Source organism: Diceros bicornis, chromosome 23, assembly GCF_020826845.1.
Source record: "Diceros bicornis minor isolate mBicDic1 chromosome 23, mDicBic1.mat.cur, whole genome shotgun sequence".
NCBI lineage: Eukaryota > Metazoa > Chordata > Mammalia > Perissodactyla > Rhinocerotidae > Diceros > Diceros bicornis.
In genome coordinates, this window is record NC_080762.1 from 6,370,240 (window position 1) to 6,391,753 (window position 21,514).

General features: G+C 37.9%; 1 protein-coding gene across 1 annotated transcript in view; it reads right to left on the reverse strand.

Annotated features, from left to right (window-relative positions):
- Positions 1-21,514, reverse strand: part of LOC131420314 (ectonucleotide pyrophosphatase/phosphodiesterase family member 3-like) — an 86,534-nt gene that overhangs the window by 41,312 nt on the left and 23,708 nt on the right. The window contains exons 7-15 of the mRNA XM_058566159.1: positions 18,327-18,406; positions 15,943-16,062; positions 15,259-15,368; positions 13,951-14,016; positions 12,887-12,959; positions 10,330-10,438; positions 4,880-5,008; positions 4,486-4,517; positions 1,405-1,532 (exon numbers count right to left, since the gene is read on the reverse strand). Of these exons, the coding sequence (XP_058422142.1) occupies positions 1,405-1,532; positions 4,486-4,517; positions 4,880-5,008; positions 10,330-10,438; positions 12,887-12,959; positions 13,951-14,016; positions 15,259-15,368; positions 15,943-16,062; positions 18,327-18,406 (847 nt within the window). The remainder of the gene's footprint in view (positions 1-1,404; positions 1,533-4,485; positions 4,518-4,879; positions 5,009-10,329; positions 10,439-12,886; positions 12,960-13,950; positions 14,017-15,258; positions 15,369-15,942; positions 16,063-18,326; positions 18,407-21,514) is intronic.

A 21,514-nucleotide genomic window follows, 5' to 3' on the forward strand; every position in this document is an offset into this window, starting at 1 on the left:
TATTAATGAGAGACACCCAGAGATGTTCTGGAGGCTGGATTCTCCTTCTGTAACCCACTGGTCATGTTGTCGGACGGATGGGCACGTTCTCGTTTTGCACCCGTGTCCTCCTAACTACTTTAATCTCATATTCTTAACAGTAAATATTTGGAGAACTTACCCACATTTATTTATATATTATATACATACATTACCAACAATCTTATATACTTCATATTAGTAAAGCTTAATTTTGTTCACATAGTTTAATGTTCTTTCGGAGAACACTGTCCTGAGCTCTAGACCAGCCCGCTGACCTACACAAAAGGCTGTGAAACTCCCATCCCAAGAAGAGAGGCAGCGCCATCTAGTGACCGCTGTGAGCTGCACCCTCTCTGGCCTCGAATGCACTGCGTGGGTTTCCTGGTTACACATCTTCAAGAATAGGCTCTGCCAAATCTCTAGTTCCTCCCCCTGCACACACTTACATTAGAGCTCAGCTCTCTCATCTTCTTTTGTCTCCCCTCTGTTAAACATATCTCTCAGCCACTGTATTCCTATCGTCCTCCGTAGCCCCTTGGCATTACACAGCACACACACAAGATAGGCCAGAAAACATAGTATGATCCTGATTCTATTTATAACCTCCTATGCCCATGGAAAAAACACCGGAATGAAATACAAAAGTAGGAAACATTCATTAAACTACCAGACAGTGTGTATTTATTTGTTTACTGGCTTGTTATCAGTCTTGTCCATTTGACAAGGAGGGCAGGAATCATGTCTGTATTCCAAACGCCTGGAACGGACCTGGCACATATGTAGCAAGCATCAATAAAATTGCCTTGTATCCATGAATTACTTGGTTATTTTGGGAAGGAGTGATTCAGAATGGTTTTTATTTTCTCTAAACATGCTTATATTTTGCAAATGCTCAACAATCAAATGAATTATAACTGTAACTAGAAAAAAGAAATAAATGTTACAACTAATTGGTTAGCGTGGCCTTATAGCCATAAACGTGATCTTTTATAAAAACCACAAAGATGACAAAGATCTTAATTAAACAGCCATCTTACTACCAGCCTGGAAGACAGCTGATATCATCTTTACATTCTGTCTGTTGCCTAAAGGAGACCCCAGTGAGGGTTAAGACTGTGTCGGTATTGACAGTCTCTGGAACAGTCGATGTACAGTCTAAGCCTTTCTCCTCAGTCTCATCTATATTTGTGAAGGTTATGATGCTAGGATCAGCAATCTAACAGTCATTTCAAATACAACAGTGCTAGATAGCATATGAATGTCAAGAAAATGTCAATGCTCAGGAAAATTTACATGATCGTAGTAGCAGGGTAAAGTGAAGAAAATTTATAATGAAAGATGGTTGTTAAAAGTATTGTGAGATAAGTAAATAGACACACGAACCTCACAGCCAGCCACTGTCGATCCACCAAAAGATGAACTTTGTCGATTCTGATATTTTTGGCAAAGTGTAGTCGTTTTGGCAAATCAGGAGTCAAATAGGGTTTGAAATGCTGATCAGGTTTTTGGCACTGAAAAATAGGTAAATGATTTCTTCATGACGCTTATATGCTTATTACACAAGTTAATTCAACATTTCATCTCCTAAGATAATTTATTAAGCACTTTTTAAAAGTAAGAGGATTTAAGCTTGGCTAACAAAATAGGAATATTAAACCTATTATCAATGCAGCTGCATTCCTTAATTATAGTGTTTTTATTGTTGCAACAATATTTAGGTTGCAATTAAAAATATGATGTAAATTATACTGTTTGATGTTCCAAGTTTTTATTCTTGTGTATATATCTTAAACCGCCATAAATCTCTCCTCCTTTTTGACAGAGAATAGATATAAATCTAGATTTAGAGCAGCAAATACAACTTTTGAGTCTAAATTACACATAAAAAGTATACAATACACTACTGGCTATGAGTAAAAATCTTAAAAATCAGTTTGAGCCAAAAAATGCCTTCACAATTGACTCAATTTACCCTTTAAATAAACTATATTTGCTTAATTTTCAAATCAACAATTTTTGAAATCTAGTACAGTCTCCCTATTTGTGAAAAATTCATGGATTTCTCACACACTGGAGTGAAATTTTGTTTCTTTAGTAATACTGCTGTAACTAGATGGCATATTTTAAAACTACGTAAAAATGCAAATCATATTATTATCTATCATGTAAAAACAGTGAGGAAATGAGGGATAGAACTACAAAGGAACTTTTTCTCCCTTGTGACCTTTTTGAGAAGCAAGAGAAAAAAAAAATACAGATAAAAATATGAGGAAATGAATTTTTTCTACTTCCTCATTTTCTCATTTAGTTTAAGCCTTGATAATCTCATAAATATTTCAAATCTGGGTCACTATTATCTCATGCTCAATTTATATAAGAAAAATAGGAGACACTATGGGGGCCGGCCCGGTGGCGCAAGCGGTTAAGTGCGCGCACTCTGCTGCGGCGGCCCGGGGTTCGCTGGTTCGGATCCCGGGCGCGCACCGACGCACCGCTTGGTAAGCCATGCTGTGGCGGCGTCCCATATAAAGTGGAGGAAGATAGGCACAGATGTTAGCCCAGGGCCGTCTTCCTCAGCAAAAAAAAAAAAAAAGAGGAGGATTGGCGGATGTTAGCTCAGGGCTGATCTCCTCACCAAAAAAGAAAAAAAAAAAAAAAAAATAGGAGACACTATGAAACAGAACAAAAAACAATTTAAAAGAAATACAGAATATAGGAGAATAGAAAGTTACAGAATGAAACGGGGGAAGAGAAAAGTATTTATTGCACAGATATTTCTGCCAGTTTTTTCCTTGCCTTTTTTGGTATCTTTTCCAGGCTTCTTATTTTTCTACTTTTTCATCTGTCATTACTTCCTTGTTAAGCCAGTATTTTCGTAACTTCCAGGCAAGCGCATAATGGCAGCTGCAGTGTATGCAGCTTCCTCAAAGACACAAGGGACTAGAATACACCCTTACAGACCATAGATCATTTGACTGGTGAGTCACAGTTTCCTAGTTGGGTGTGTAGCCAGAGTGAATCCAGAGAAAACCAGGGGTACACCGTCAACCTCTAAAGAAGTACTGGGTTATTCTTTGCATTTGAGAGGAAGACACTAGAGTTGAGATAAAATTTGGGTCATTTTATCTAAGAACAAAGTTGATGCTGCTGTCTGTCATGCAGCCAGAATGTTGTGGAACTTAGACTTGCCAGTTCATGTTTGGTTATGGTTGTCTAATATGCGCTCAATACAGGCCCACAGAACAGCATTACTGGGGATATTGTACTACCACATGGAATATTTTCCTGGCAATAATAGACTACTTTGGGAAACGGTAGTCCATTTCTTCAGGGTTCTGTAGCTCCAGGCCCAGTCCATATCTGTGATGCCAAGTAATAGATTTCCAAAGCCTGTGGGATCCAATCCCCTTGCACCACAGGGATTACTGGGGATTTGTCCTTCCTCACCCACCAACAGGACTTCAGCTACATGGATCATGAGGTGATGGGAAAAAGGGAAAACAATGTGCAGATTGAGAGTGTCCACATGTTAATTCTCGACTACCCACCCAATCAGCACGAACACACTACGTGTACACCCTTCACCAGCAGGGGGTGAGACTGTCTGTTTACTCAAGATCAGAATCTCAGAAAGAGCAAGAGAAAAAGGAGTGACTGACACCCTAAGGGATTTCTGCTCTAGCTGCCATTCCTCCTTCAAACTCACAGTGGGCCCCGGGTTACAGTAACCATTCCTTACCCAATGTGTCATCTTCAGTCATTCACATTTCATCCTAACTGTTTTTACTATAATTGCACATCACCTATATTTAAATAAATTGAGCCCCATGCCAAGCAATGGTAAACTCATGAATTCCATATCATAGATACGTATTTGTGAATATACTTTAAACAGAGAACTATTAAAACTACCACACAAGAATATTTCAGGTCTCTCCAGGTGTAGTTAACTCCACTTTGAAAAATCCAGATTGTTTTAAACTATCTGGAATTTGTCCTGCTCGTTTACTTATAACCTGGGTTATGGAACCAATCAAAAGCAGCTGGAATTATACTTAGAGGGTAAGGAGATGATCTTTCTGACCTGTTCAAAAAGATCTGTAGAGTCTGTGATTTCCTGATATTAAGTCACACAGAAAAATGTGTGATATTAAGTCACACAAAAAAAATGTGAAAAGCAATGCTACCTGAAGCTCTCTAGCACGGCGCCTTTGAATGAAACAAAAGCCCATTCCATAAAAGCCAGGAGTCAGTGCCCCTGTTACCCCAAACTAATTTCCTATGATAGTGTCAACTCCAAAATGAAAACAACTAAGATAAAAGCAACTGATATGCATATAAAATAATGTTGGAGGGAGGGTTTAAAAAATATATTACGGGTGGCTTGGAGTCAGAAATATAGAGTATAAATTTCTTGAATCCAAGATTAACATACATAGATTTATTAGGAGACTGTATACTTACACTGAGGTTTCTAACGATTTCTTCAGAATTAACTGTTTCAAAAGAACAAAAATAAATCACATTACGATTGATACTTGACAACTGCAAAAAATGTGAACAACTCAGGTAAATTTGACACTAATTTATTAATGAATATGATCTGGTAAAATTAAATAAAAATTATTTTAGCATTTAAGAACAGATATAATATATTGTAACCTAACGATATTAGATATTACCACAGACTTTATAGACTGACTATCCTTAAACATGGGAATTTCTCACTTGCTTCTTTGTGGTCTTCCCAAGAAGTCAGAAGAGGGGCCTGGTAATCCCTACATCCTCAGAATCGGGGGCTATGGTTATTCACGTTAAGTTTTACCTTTATTTTCCACATGGGCATCTTCATACTTACAGCTATAAAAGTCTTGAGGTACATTATAAGCCCTGATGCGGGGGGCAGGCCCTTCATACATGTAGAAGTTTATTTGGGGTAGATAATCAGTCATATATTCCACCTTGTCACAGTAAGTCTGATCCATTCCTGAAAAAAATAAATCATCCCCTGAATGCATATAGATGGTAACAGTTGGTTGTCTTTGATCACGTCAAATAGCAGATAGATCTCAAACCAAGTTTCACTGAGAGCCTATGCAATTTACCCTCTACTTTACTCTAAATGGCAGACCTTGAAAATCCTGGCAGGAGAGCGAAAGGTCATGTTTATAAGAGAAGAATAGACAGGAATTATCAACAGATCATTTGTTCAGTGTAGATCAATTAAGGTAATTTCAAAGAGGAAAATAGTCTCTAGGAAGCTAATTAGATCTTTATAACATCTGATTTGTACATAAAGCAATATGATATATTTTTAAATCAAAAAAACAACATGCATTTCTACAAAACAATAGATTAAGAGAATAAGGACTAGAGAATATTTATTTTTCATAAGTGTATTATTTAAATTTATATAAGCAGTATGTGCTCTAAAAAAGATTCGGTAGTTAAAACTTTCTTATTTGAAGATTCTTCAGACTACATCACAATTTGTATTTTTATGATTTTTATGATTTTTATTTTTATATTTTATAATTTCTTTTAACAAAATGTGCATTAAAATATTTCCTTTAACTTTAAAACAGTAGGCCAAAGTGTTAGGGAACCATTTTAGAAGTTTTTAAAATAAATTACTGTTTCACATTATCTTGATGTCCTAAAATGCAAACCAAACTTCTGCAGACTGCTCCTTTTCCTCTTCTTGCCCCACGCCTGGTTCCTTCACAGATATTGGAGTTTCCTTGAATGTCCTCCAAGAGAAGATGGTTCTGATGACCCATCTAGGAAAGGTCCATTTCTGCTATAGGTACCTATGAACACGCCGTGTCTAGTAAAGTACTCAGCATTGAGCAGGCACTTAAAAAATATGTGTTGAGTGAATGAGGACTTCAAAACTGTGTGAGGTGGCAGAGTGGCAGCTGTTCCACTTCCTTGAACACTCAGGTTAGCCGAGATGGAGAGTTCACCTCAAGCAAACAAACATGGGGTGATAGAGACTTTATAGAAGTCTATTCATACAACTCAAAAAAAATAACATAGGGGCCGGCCTGCTGGCGCAAGCAGTTAAGTGCGTGCTCCCCTGCGGCGGCCTGGGGTTCGCCGGTTCAGATCCCGGGTGAGCACCGACGCGCTGCTTGTAGAGCCATGCTGTGGCAGCATCCCATATGAAGTAGAGGAAAATGGGCACGGATGTTAGCTCAGGGCCAATCTTCCTCAGCAAAAAAAAAAAAAAAAGAGGACGATTGGCATCAGATGTTAGCTCAGTGGTGATCTTCCTCACAAGAAAAAAAATAATAATAATACAAATTCTTTGAGAAAATAAATGAAATTTACAAACTTTTAGCGAGACTCACCATGAAAAATAGAGAGAAGGCTCAAATAAATAGAATTAGAAATGAAAGAGGAGAAATTACAATGGGTACCACAGAAATACAAAGGATTACAGGAGAATACCATGAAAAACTATATGCCAACAAATTGGATAACCTAGAAGAAATGGATAAATTCTTAGACTCATACAACCTTCAAAAACTGAATCAAGAAGAAATAGAGAATCTGAATAGACCAATCACAAGTAAAGAGATTGAAACAGTAAACAAAAACCTCCCAAAAAACTAAAATCCAGGACCAGATGGTTTCTCTGGAGCATTCTACCAAACATTCAAAGAAGATTTAATACCTATCCTTCTGAAACTATTACAAAAAGTTGAAGAAGAGGGAATGCATCCTAACTCACTCTACGAGGCCAACATCACCTTGATACCAAAACCAGACAAGGATAACACAAAGAAGAAAAATTACAGGCCAATATCGTTGATAAACATAGATGCAAAAATGCTCAACAAAATATTGGCAAACTGAATACAGCAATACATTAAAAGGATCATACACCATGATCAGGTGGGATTTATACCAGGGATGCAGGGATGGTTCAACATCAAATAAATCAATGCGATACACCACAGTAACAAAATGAGGAATAAAAATCACATGATCATCTCAATGGATGCAGAGGAACCATTTGAAAACATCCAACATCAACTTATGATTAAAAACTCTCAATAAAATGGGTATAGAAGGAAAGTACCTCAACATAATAAAGGCCATATATGACAAACCCACAGAATACATTATACTGAACAGTGCAAAACTGAAAGCCATCAAAGCCTTGTTCTGAGAACAGGAACAAGACAAGGGTGCCCACTCTTGCCACTCTTATTCAACATAGTACTGGAGGTTTTGGCCAGAGCAATTAGGCAAGAAAAAGAAATAAAAGGTATGCAGATTGGAAAGAAAGAAGTGAAACTCTCCCTGTTTGTGGACGACATAATCCTATATATAGAAAACCCTAAATAATCCACCAGAAAACTATTAGAAATAATCAACAACTACAGCAAAGTTGCAGGGTACAAAATCAAGTTACAAAAATCAGTTGCATTTCTATACACTAACAATGAACTAGCAGAAAGAGAAGTCAAGAATACAATCCCACTCACAATTGCAACAAAAACAGTGAAATATCTAGGAATAAATTTAACCAAGGAGGTGAAAGAACTATACACTGAAAACTATAGCACATTATGAAAGAAACGGAAGATGACACAAAGAAATGGAAAGAGGGGTCGGCCTGGAGGCATAGTGGTTAAGTTCCCGTGCTCTACTTCGGCAGCTGGGGTTCGCCATTTTGGATTCCAGGCGCAGACCTACACATTGCTCATCAAGCTATGCTGTGGCAGCATCCCACATACAAAAAATAGGGGAAGATTGGCACAGATGTTAGCTCAGGGACAATCTTCCTCATCAGAAAAAAAAGAAAAAAGAAAGATATTCCATGCTCATAGATTGGAAGACTAAACATAGTTAAAATGTCCTTATTACCTAAAGCAATCTACGGATTCAATGCAATCCCAATCAGAATTCCAATGACATTCTTCACTGAAATAGAACAAAGAATCCTAAAATTTATATGTAACAACAAAAGTCCCCGAATAGCTAAAGCAATCCTGAGAAAAAAGAACAAAGCTGGAGGTATCGCAATCCCAGACTTCAAAATATACTACAAAGCTATAGTAATCAAAACAGTATGGTACTGGCACAAAAACAGACGCACAGGTCAATGGAACAGAACTGAAAGCCCAGAAATAAAAACACACGTCTATGGACAGCTAATCTTTGACAAAGGAGTCAAGAACATACAATGGAGAAAGGAAAGTCTCTTCAATAAATAGTGTTGGTAAAACTGGACAGCCACATGCAAAAGAATGAAAGTAGACCATTATCTTAGACCATACACAAAAATTAACTCAAAATGGATTAAAGACTTGAATGTAAGCCCTAAAACCATAAAACTCCTAGAAGAAAAAATAGGAAGTACACTCTTTGACATGGGTCTTAGCAGCATCTTCTTGAGTACCATGTCTACTCAGGCAAGGGAAACAAAAGAAAAAATAAAGAAATGGGACTACATCAGACTAAAAATCTTCTGCAAGGCAAAAGAAACCATGAACAAAACGAAAAGACAACCCACCAATGGGGAGAAAATATTTGCAAATCATATATCTGATAAGTGGTTTATTCCTAGATATTTCACTCTTATATGTAAAGAACTGACCAACTCAACAACAAAAAAACCAACAATCCAATCAAAAAATGGGCAGAGGATATGAACAGACATTTTTCCAAAGAAGATATACAGACGGCCAACAGGCACATGAAAAGACGTTCAACATCACTAATCATTAGGGAAATGCAAATCAAAACTACAATGAGATATCACCTTATACCTGTTAGAATGACTATAATTACCAAGACAGAAAACAACAAATGTTGGAGAGGACACGGAGAAAAGGGAACCCTCAGTCACTGCTGGTGGGAATGCAAACTGGTGCAACTACTATGGAAAACAGTATGGAGATTTCCCAAAAAATTAAAAATAGAAATACCATATGATCCAGCTATCCCACTACTAGGTATTTATCCAAAGAACTTGAAATCAACATTTCAAAGAGATTTATGCACCCCTATGTTCATTGCAGCATTATTCACAATAGGCAAGATGTGAAAGTAAACCAAATGCCCATCAGCTGATTAATGGATAAAGAAGACGTGGTATATATACACAATGGAATACTACTCAGCCATAAAGAAGACAAAATCGTTCCATTTGCAACAACATGGATGGACCTTGAGGGTATGATGTTAAGCAAAATAAGCCAGACAGAGAAAGACATACACCACATGATTTCACTCATATGTGGAAGATAAACAAACACATGGATAAAGAGAACAGATTAGTGGTTACCAGAGGGGAAGGGGGTTGGGGGTGGGCGAAAGGGGTAAAGGGGCACACATACAACAGGTGACAGATAACAAGTAGACTATTGGTGGTGAGCACGATGCAGTCTACACAGAAACTGATAAATAATAATGTACACCTGAAATTACACAATGTTATAAACCACTATGACCTCAATAAAAATTTTTTAAAAAAGAGTACATAGTTCAACACTGATTTGTTACTAAAATAATTGAAGATAAATCACCACTCTAGATAATTACTAATTAGCAGGTTAAAAAATGTTGACCGTAGAAGAAAAAAACAATAAGCAATAAGGCAAGGAATCAAAGAGGAGGGCATAGATTGTAGTACCAATTAAACATTAAAATAAAATACACTCTATGTAACCATAACTGAGAAAAATATACTGAAATATATTTCAGAAAAATATACTGAAAAATATACTCAGAAAAAATATACTGAGAAATATACATATCTTGGAAAAATTCTTCTCACTGGCATTCCTAGGCCCTTACTTTGGGTGACATATTAAACAAACAAACAAAAAAAACTCTCTACCTCAAACTATAATACAAAATAAAAATCCTCCTTTGAAAAAAATTAAAAAATAAGAAAAAAAATAACACACAGGACATGGTAAAACCAGCCAATAAGTAAACTGCAGCCAATCCATGTGAATGAAACTCCCGCTGAAAAGAAGGCCTGAAAAGCACTTTGTATGGCTGAATAAGAACCCAATCACATCCTGTTAAGTACCACTAACTCCATTTTTACAGAAAATTAAGTGCATGGATGGATATTTAGAATGGATGTTAGAATAATTAAACTAGAAATTTTAATTTTAGTCTTCTATTTATCACAGTCTACCACTAACTCATTCTTGGCTCATTCAAGAGCTTCTAGGCAGAGAAGTACATTATCATTATTAAAGTATCATTATTATTTTTGTCTCCTCCCTGAAGTGATAAGATAGAATCAACGATAAAATATGATTAAAAATAAAGGCATACCGTGGTCAGCCACAAGGATTATATTGACACAGTTGTCTAAATTCCGCTGTTTCAGGCCTTCCATCAACATTCCGAAAGCATCATCTACTAACTGTAATGCTTGAATTACCTAAGGAAAGAGAATTGGAGTTAAGATTGTCTTCATGAATTAAGGTGTAATTAAGCATATCATTATGTAGTCAAGTAAAAATTATACACATTTCCTTCTCTGAATTGATGGGTTTTGAAATAGGACATCAGAGCCCAGCAACCACGCTACTACATCTACCAAATACCAATTTCCTAAATTTCTACAAGCAAAAAATTTAAACCATGTTCCCTACAAAGGAAGATAGACTACTAGGCAATAAAAATCTGAGACAAATGTTCAACCTCAACAAACATTATTCAACTGCAAAGGTATTCATGATAATGACCAATGCTGGGGAGAGGAGTCCACAGACTCTTTTATAGGAGCCTAAATGATTACATACAGCCTGGAGGATCATGTGACAATGTGTAATCAGAGAGTTAAAAAGGGGCAGAACCGAATAATTCTACTTCTGGGCATTTGGCCTAAGTAAACACTTAGAGTACAAATGGAGATTTACATACAAGGATGTTCATCACATTATTTATTTATAATTTAAATAAAAGAAAAAATAAATTATGCCACATTCTTAAGAAGGCATCCTCAACAGCCTTTAAAAAATATGTTTTAAAGAACACGGCATAGGAAAATGCTCATAATACAATGTAAACATAAAAAATTAAAACCAAGCTGTATATGCACCCGAACATATTGCAGAATCCCGATTTGTTTTTAAATGTATTTAGCATTTCTTAGAAAAGCACATGTATAGAAAACAAAAAGGAAATATATCAAAAATATATTAACCATGGTCATCTCTGAATGGTCAATTGGAATTCATTTTTATTTTATTGTTTATATTCTTTTGTGTTTTTAAATTTTCCACACTTTATCAATATAGTGCATTGAACTGACAAGGTTTAAGTGAATAACTTTTACTGACATAACTTTTCACTTTTTTTTTCACTGAGTAGGAAAGTGTAATAGTAATAGGATTGGGAAACAATGTTTAATCTCTAATAGTACTGTAAGAGTACTATAATTAACAATGATTGTCTTTTTTTTTCTTTTTCTGAGAGAGAATTTTTCAAGCCAATTACCATTAAGAACTTTAGCGCGTTATCTCGCGAAATCCTCAAAGCAAACGTTCACGGATGGTGCTATTAGACCTTCCAGTTGTAGAGACCAGGAAACTTGAGGTTTAAGAAGTGAAGTAACGTGTTCATGGCCACACAGTTAATAAGGGACAGAGCAGGACTTGAACTCAAACCATCTCTATCTACTGTTAAATCCATCAACTCCAACATGCTTTCCTGAGCCTCATTCTCAGGGTGACCATGCCCCCTGGTATGCCAGTGAGAGTCACAGTTTCCAACTGTCATCATGACATAGTTATGTCCCCACTCACAGAGTCACCCTACTCACTCCTCTCAACTGCACTGAGAGCCCCTCTCCTCTGTTCTCGCCCAGCACCCTGGTATGCTGCCACCACCGGACTCTCCACAGTTTTGAAACCATCTCTGCATGTGTCTGCCTCCCCAGGAGAGCACGAGCTCCCGCAGGGAAAGACCGTCCAACCTCACTCATCACACGCTTCCCAAGCACAGAGCCCCACAAAGTGCACACTCCATAGATGGCACATTTTACTGAACGTGACTAGACGTCAGCCCCCAACTCCAGCCCAGAGAAAGGAAAGGACGAAGAAATCCCCTTAACGGACAATGAGTGAGTAGTTTTTTGAGCGCTAAGATCATTAACAGGCATGGAAATGTTTGCAGCTGTGGGGCAAAACAAGTTTGGGTAGAAAACCCCGCTCTTTTTATTTATTTATTTTTTTCCCCCAAAGCCCCAGTAGATAGTTGTATGTCAAAGCTGCACATCCTTCTAGTCGCTGTATGTGGGACGCGGCCTCAGCATGGCCGGAGAAGTGGTGCGTCGGTGCGCGCCCGGGATCCGAACCCAGGCCGCCAGCAGCGGAGTGCGCGCACTTAACCGCTAAGCCACCGGGCCGGCCCGAAAACCCTGCTCTTTTCACATGGAATCGCGATCACTCACCTTCACAGTGGGTACTGTGGAAGCAGTAAAATCAGCCCTGGTACAATGAATTAACTGGTAAGACCCTCAGTGAACAACTGTTCTTTGTCTCCAGAAGGCCCTTTCTGTAAAATGGAATTCTAGGTTGCAGAGGAACCTGCTACCTGGAAGCTCTAGACCGCACTGAAATAATCTGCTTTTCGTTATATAAATAACATTACTATATCAAAGCACAAATTTAATAAGTGTTTATCAAATGAGTCAAAATGTGGTTCATAAGGCAGATACCCTTTTTAGACCTTAAACTATTTTGTGGTTAATAAGGCAGATATTCTTTTCAGACTTTTAACTATTTTATCAAAAACATTTATATTTTATGGGAATTATAGAATACCATTTTATTTTGTGGGTTAGGGCTAGATGGTTTTACATGTGTTTTAAAAAGAAACTTACTGCAGCACTGACTGGTCCTTTTTCGTGTCCTGCAGAATCAGGCTGTTCCACATACAGGGTATAAAAATCAGGTCTAGGGATGAAATGGAAACAGAGAAGGACATCAGTTTGGAGTAAACCTACAGGTTGGATTCGGGAACTTTGTAGATCTAGAACTTTGGGGCCGTCTCCTCTTTTCCTCTGGCCTCCGTCTCTTCATCGGGGTCCGGTGGTCCCACTTGGCCCGAGTAGGGACAGTCTCCTGACGGGAATTAAGACCTTCCGGGCTGTAAGCGCTGGTCAGACTCAGTAACGAAAGCCTGTCTTGTTCTTGCTCTGATGACCTCTCTCAGTGCCCCTCAGCCCTCATATTTCTGGGTTTCTGACTTTTTGCTGATTCTGTTCTGCCACTCCTTGAAATTTCCTTTAAACGTCTGGTCTCAGATGCACCGCTGACCTGGCGCTCTCTTCCAGGATGCTCTGACCACATCCCGGGCCCAGGGCCTTGCCCCGGCCCCTCTGGCTCCGGGGTTAGTCCTCACGACCAACTTGCAGATCCACCGCAGTCCTGCTCCCAGCCCATATCTGGTTCTGAGATTTGCTTCTGCTCTCTGGTACTAGCTCTGTCTCTATTGTCCCATCATGTCAACCACATTCTCAAGAGCAAAAAGTCAACTGCTCTCAGAAATAATTCTTGAAAAGTGCCCATTAAAAGAAAATGCTGGGGCGGGCCCAGTGGTGCAGCAGTTAAGTGCACGCTCCGCTTCAGCACCCGGGGTTCGCAGGTTCGGATCCCGGGCACACACCAATGCACCGCTTGTCAAGCCATGCTGTGGCAGTGTCCCACATAAAGTAGAGGAAGATGGGAATGGATGTTAGCCCAGGGCCAATCTTCCTCAGCAAAAAAAAAAAAAAAAAGAGGAGGATTGGCATCAGATGTTAGCTCAGGGCTGATCTTCCTCACAAAAAAAAAAAGGAAATGCCAAGTTTTTTTCCAAAAATGGTCATTTAAAGTAAAGAAATAATTTTATTTTATACCCACAAATATCCCACTGTGCCAGCACTTCTCTGACACTAGATATTACCTTTCAGCTTTGGGCAGGTCCAGCCAGTTTAGCAACGTAGAGATCCTCTCTTCATATGGGACGCTACTGAAAAGAGCAAATAATTGTAAAAAATTAATCAAGTCAAGAATAATTCCATTATATTCCTGCTCAGGAAGGCAGGTTGATATTTTCAGGTATCCAATTTTGTTCATATGTGATCAAAATACTGAAAGTGATTCAGTATGACTCAGAGGAATTCCTGTTTTCAACACTTATATAGAGATACACTTGCCTCACTATAAATTAAATGTATATTGTTTTCTTTCCTTCTCATCCTTCCTTCCTTCAGTTTTCTCCCAAATAAAATAGAAGGCCATTAATTATTTTCCTTTCATTTGATTTGTTTATTTTTATTCATTTATGCATTTAAGCATATTGAGCATCTATTGACAGACATCCTTTGTTCATTTTAAACAGAATTTATCAGTGAGCAAACCCAAGATGCTTTTTTCCCTGGAGATTACATTCTCTAGGAGGAAGACAAACAATAAACAATAATCCTAATGCATAAATAAATTATATCGTGTGTTAGGCGATAAAAAAGAGAGAGAGTAGAGCAGAGAAAGGGGCACTGAGAAAGTGGGATGGGTGATTTGGAATTTGAAATCTTAGTGTGATCAGGCTAAGACAATATTGAGAAGGTAATTTCTGAGCAATGGCCTAAAGGAGGGGAGGGAGTGGGCTGTGCAGATTCTCAGGCAGAGGGAACAGCCCGCACAAAGGCCCTACAGCAGAAGCAAGCCTGGGGTGTTGCGGCCACCAAGGAGTCAGCATGGCTGGAGCAGAGTGAGCACCCAGAGGAGGAGCAGGAGAGAAGGTCTGAGAGGCAGGGGGACAGTCGGGGTCATACCATGTGGGGCCTTGTAGGCTTGCACTCTCAGTGAAATGGGGGGCCACTGAAGTTTTTGGTTCCAAAGAGCGTCACGGTTAGAGTTGTTTTTTAAGTAATCATTCTGGCTGGTAGATTGAGCACAGATTATAGGGGACAAGAATAGAAGCAGGAGCTGTGTAAAGAGGCGATGGCAGGAAGACTGGCAAAAGATGATGACAGCTCAAACCAGAGGGTTAATGCTGGAGGCAATAGGAAGTTCTCAGCTGCACATAGTTTCAATTAGAGCTACAAGCATTTACTGACAGACTGAATGAGGGACCCAAGAGAGAGAAATCAATATTGACAAGATTTTTGGCCCCAAAACTGGAAGAATAGAATTATCACCAAGATTAAGACCAAAAAAAATTCTAATCATGTCTTCCTAGGCTGGGAAATATCTATAAGCGCTTCACTACCTGTTGTAAATCCTATATAAGGAAGGAAAGGAGCCATTTACAGCCACGTCTGATCCTGGCCAAAAGTAGGTACCAGCTTTTAAACCTTGATACATTGCTGTCAGCCAGACCTATAAGAAGAGAAAATTTAAGATGAGTGAAAGTCAAGAGATTAATCAGTTTGGGTAGAAATATAGAAACTGAACAACATTAACAGTTGCAAAATTTATTTGATTATTAAAATTTATTTAAATTATTGAAAGTTTGTCTTTGTAGCAGTTAAAAACTATAATTATCCAGGGATCCACCTCGAAAATCAAAAATGTACTAAAGTAGTAAGATAGAAGATAATTTTTTCAAATTGGTAAAATTGTACAGTATCTCTTTCCCTTTTAAAGAATTATAAGACATACTCAGGAAAAAAAATCAACAGATAATCTTTCTAGTAACTTCCAGATTAATATGTTTATAATACAACATACAAGTTTCAAGAGAAGGCCATTTAGGTGAACTAAATGTTTAAAATGAACTATAAATGTTTAAAAGATTCAAATTGTTATTATAAGTAGTGGTGAAACACTTTCCCACCCACAGCCCTTAGAAATTAGAAAGATAATATAAAACTCAAAGTGGAGACAGAAGAGTCATCCACTGTCATATTGGAAAATGGAGGTTACTTTGGTGCCACATGTAGAAACTACATACTGGTTGTCCATGCCACCAAGTTGGATTATTTTTCTCCTCTGAAGAAAGTGAAAAACTCTTGTTGAGGTTTACATCATACATATTATTGTCAATGATGCCATGTGATTCTGGATATAAGCCCTAAAAAGATCATTTCAAAAAAAGATTTAAGACAAAATCATATATTAGTAAAACATGTTTAAATTGAAATAGCATAAGATCTTTAACTCATATCTTGGAAGGATGTCATATATTTTTCAATAGAAAACTCCTGGATCTGAACCTAAATGTATATATATATGCATGGTCTATAGCAGCAAATGAATGATATTAGGCAGCTGGTTTGTGTTGGTGGTATTAATATAAGTGTTGAGTGATTAATACCTATTTGTGAATTAAAGTTTCCCATATTATAATGATCAGCCACTGGCTATGTTGGCAATAATAGCAAGAAATTTACTCCGTAGAAGCTGTTGCATATCAAATATCCTGGCTAAATGGGTTAAAGTGTGTTCCAGCACTTTAGAAGGGAGCCTGCCAAGTCTCCATCCATCCTCCCTTCCATCCATACCTCAGTCCAATCGTTCCTTCAGTGCAATCACAAATATTCATTCAATCATTCCACACATTTTCTATGCCTATGATATCCCATGCCATTGTAACTACTTTTAGATAGATTTGAGTATTTATTTCAGAACATTACTATATATATGAATATGAATACATACACATATTTATAGTGAATGAATAGCACTTACATGCAATCCCTTATTTATGTATACATGCAGGTATACATACAGGTATACAGGTATGCATGTATGTGCATAGATAGTCGATTCCTTTTTTTGTTTTTTTGTGAGAAAGATCAGCCCTGAGCTAACATCCGATGTCAATTCTCCTCTTTTTTCTGAGGAAGACTGGTCCTGAGCTAACATCGTGCCCATCTTCCTCTACTTTATATAGGATGCCGCGACAGCATGGCTTGACAAGCAGTGCATCGGTGCACGCCCGGGATTCCAAACCAGTGAGCCCCGGGCCACCGCAGTGGAGCGTGCGCACTTAACCGCTTGCGCCACCGGGCCGGCCCCTAGACAGTCAATTCTTGTAGTTACGCAGTAGTTATATTCTATAAAGCTGCTGCCAACACTAAATAGCGAACACGGAACCGTTGCGCCTAGGGAGAATACAGGGTTGGGTTTCTGTGAGCCTCTGATCACATTTTTGTCTACTTATCAATATACAATCTCGTTTTATGTGTATTTCTGTTTAAAGATACCTTATTTAATATATATTGTTGGTTCACAATGACTCATGCCTCTAACACATATTTTCTCCATAAGGCACATCACAGACTTCTTGCTCTTAGGAACACAAGACAGCACTTCAGCACTACGCTAGAGGGCCATTTTAAACGGCAAAATCAAAAAAAGCACGAACATGTGAAAAACATGGCACTAAATAGACAACAGACTATGAAGACAACATTTGTTTACAGTGTGAGAGCTAAAACAGGAAGGCAGAGTGTCAGCTTGTTAGACCTCAGCTGGGAACATATGAGCTGGGCAACTCTAATTTTTTGCCACTCTGTGAATGTTCACAAATGACTATGAATATGTTGCGGGTACTGATTTTGGGGTTACGAATGAATTTTAATGAGTTGGTGAATCTGCAAATACAGAATCTGCAAATACATATATAAATATGTGTGTGTATACATATGTACATATACACATACACATAATTACTAGGGTTAAAATTCAAATAGGTTACAGTTACTGTTCCACAGTAATAAAAGACTAAATGCAAAGTAGTAAAGACACAATAAAGGCTTTGGCAGTGGCCGCCTTAAGATGTGTTCTAAATCTATAAGTGTTATATAACTTAATTTTCCTTTGCGTTCATTTTGATCATTTCACTTTTGTCTTTTCGTACATAGAGGAGAATTTACTTGCTTTATCTAAAGAGATACAACCTGTCTCAATTCATTTATGAAATAGAATCCTTTATCAAGTTAAATATAATGAAAAGACTAAGAAAGGAAGAAATTCCCCACATCCAGGGGCTGTCCTCATACACAGCCTACCATTCCCAGCAGACCTTCAGATAAGTAGACGCTAAGCAAAAGATCAGAGGACAATGGTATTTCTCACATCCCAGAGGCCACCTGGCCTATCACAGAGGTGAAGTAGCCTAGTGCTGGGACACTCATTCACAGTTAACTCTGCACAGCCCTGGATCAGCCTCAGTCCGAGACACTCCTGCCTGGCCTGACGTAAGCCATGAACTGTCACCACATGTACTTGTGAAATGTGAGCCATGGGGTGTGGCCACTGCCTGCCTGAGCACGTCTGGTGGGGTCAGTCACCTGTCTGTGGCCTCAGTCTTGCCACTGGCCAAGCACTTACCGTGACAATGGTGTAATGATTTGGGAAGGTTTTGGTTGGATAGACAGGTCTCAAGTATTCTGAATGAATTCCACATGTTTCTGCAACCAAGTAGAGTGGGAAATGAAGAAGGGGTTACTTCCTCAGAGGTTTTTCAGATAACTAAAAATCTGAACATGCAAGTTTCCCAGAGAAATAGAAATCTAAAGAGTGGACTGAAGATAGAAAAAGGTTGAAATTCTGGCACCTAGAACTCCTCTGTTCCAAGGAATGTCATTTTTTAGGAGAGGAGTGAGCTAATGCAAGGATCTGTGAAATTCTGTAAAGAGCTAGAAAACAAATCTGTTACACTTTGCAAGTCCATACTGTCTCTGTGCAACAGTTCAACTCTGCTATTGAGGCCCCAAAGTATCCATAGACAATATGTAAACAAATGAGCATGACTGTGTTCCAATAGGACTTCATTTACAGACATTGAAATTTGAATTTCACATAATATTTCCACGTCAAAAAATATTCTTCAGTTTTTCCCCAACCACTCACGAATGTAAAACAATTCGTAGCATATAGCAGGCCATACAAAAACAGGCAGAGGGGGCTGGGTTTGGCCCACAGACCACAGCTGGCTGACCCCCAAGCTAAATGACTCTAAACGATACACTACCTGCTTTGTGTCCTTTTGCTGCTTCCCTCTCTCTGACCAGGTCATTACTACAAGAATTTCTATGTAACATTTGCATCTCAGCTAACAGCTCTTACGTGTAAAGTATCCGATATAACAAAAGTCAATACAACTCTCTAGATAATGAAGAGGAATTTGACTGTATAAGTGCACAAGCCCATGTCATGTAGCAACGTTTACATAGTGAGCCAACTTTACTGCTTGTTATTTTCAGTACAGTTTCCACTTGATCAGTGAAGTTTCCTGCAATCTGTTTTCCAAAAAGCATGGAATTAATTTTGCTTCTAATCATTCTGTTGTTTCCGGTCTGTGCAATAACCCTGCTGAAGGAGGTCAGAACCACTAGAACATATTGTATCTCCTCCGCAGCAGCAAAATACGAGAAATTTCCCATTCCAAAATCCTGTCGACTCTAATTCTAAAAGAAGCTTCATGATTATAGATTCTATTTAGGTTAAAAAAAAAGAGTGAAAATGATTGTCGTTCAGAAAAGGACAAACTTTGCAGCTTGAAATAATGAACGTTTTCTAAAATACACTTGGAGTTGGTCTCCTTCCCAGCCTCTAGTTCAGTGTTTCCAGTACGATCCAGGAATGTCCTCCGTCAGAATCTTCCTGGGCCCATATCAAGTCTACTACATAGGACTCTGGTGGAGTTGGGGCTTAGGTGGGTAGAAGGTGGAGGAAAGGGAGCTCAAAAAAATCTACGTATTTAACAAGCACCCCAAGTGGTTCTGATGTACATAAGTTTGCAGCCTGCTCTGGGACTTGACTCATAAGGTATAATTAAAAATTAAAATAACCTTTTTTCTTTTTTAGTCAATACCACCAATACATAAACCTAGTTCTCAATCAGGGAAAGACACATTTAATATTGTTAAGAAGTTATATGATAAGAAAATAAAATGACATCTAAGCCACCTATATAATTAAAATAATTTAAGTGGGAAAAAGATCATACAGTAAACAGAGATATAAAGTCAGTTTCTGTTCTTATTTCCTTGAAACATGGCTGACTCAGTCAAATTCTTAAATGCCTAAAGCACAGGGTATAAAATAAAATACAAACTAAGCTACCAGTGTTGTGAAAACATGACACCTCTCTAGCCAGGATGTCTTAAACAGGACAAACCTGCTGACTATCTACAGACACAGGCTACCATTTTGGATCAACTGTCGTTGAACCAGAGCTATTGTAGAACAGCTCTCATAAAGCAAGATCTTCTACCATTGTTTCTTCCTGCTAGTAATAGTCTAAATTATGACTGAATAGAATAACTCCGGAGGATAGACAATAAACCAATAAGAGTAGTTGCTTCTGCAGAAAAAAACTAGGATGATCAGGAAAGAGGTTTTCTGTTTGTCGATTTTTTTTACTACAAACTCTTTAATATTGCTTTAAAAAGTTTATCGTTCGCATATTTTACTCCTTAAAAAAACATTTTTTTAAAAAGAAAGTGCCAACCAAGAAAATCTGAAAATATAAATGGAATAAACATATATCCATAGTAACTATAAACTAAATGAAGAAGCAGATGACTAATGGATGAGTAAGTGAAACAGCTGGAGAAGGTACAGATGCAGCAAAAGCAGTACTAGGAGGGAAGTTACCAATAAACACCCACATTGAAAAAGAAGAAATTTCAAATAAACAACCTAACTTTACACCTCAAGGAACTAGAAAAAGAACAAATGATACCCAAAGTTAGCAAAACGAAGGAAACAATGAGGATTATAGCAGAAATACATGAAATAGAGAATAGAAAAACAATTTTAAAAATCAACCAAATTAAAGTGGGTTTTTTGAAAAGACAAACAAAATTGACAAAGCTTTTGCTAGACTAACTAAGAAAAAAAGAGAGAAGACTCAAATCAATAAAATCAGAAATGGAAGAGAAGACATTACAACCAATACCACAGAACTAAAAAGGATTATGAGACTACTATGAACAATTTTACCCAACACACTGGATAACCTAGAAGAAATGGATAAATTCCCAGAAACATACAACCTACCAAAACTGAATCATGAAGAAATAGAAAGTCTGAACAGAACTATAACTAATAAGGAAACTGAATCAGTAATAAAAAATCTTCCTACAAAGAAAAGCCCAGAACCAGATGGCTTCACTGGTGAATTCTACAAACCATTTAAAGAATTAATGCCAATCATTCTCAAGCTCTGCCAAATAATGAAGAGAAGGGAACTTCCAAAATCATTTTATGAGATCAGCATTACCCTGATACCAAAGCCACACAAAGATCACAAGATAAGAAAACTGCAGGCCAATATCCCTATGAACACAGATGCAAAAATCTTCAACAAAATATTAGCAAACTGGATTCAACAGCACATTAAAAGAATCCTACACCATGTCCAAGTGAGATTCATCCCTAGGATGCAAGGATGGTTCAACAAATGAAAATCCATTACTGTGATACACCACATTAACAGAATGCAGGATAAAAATCACATGATCATCTCAATAGATGTAGAAAAGGCATTTGATAAAATTCAATACCTTTCA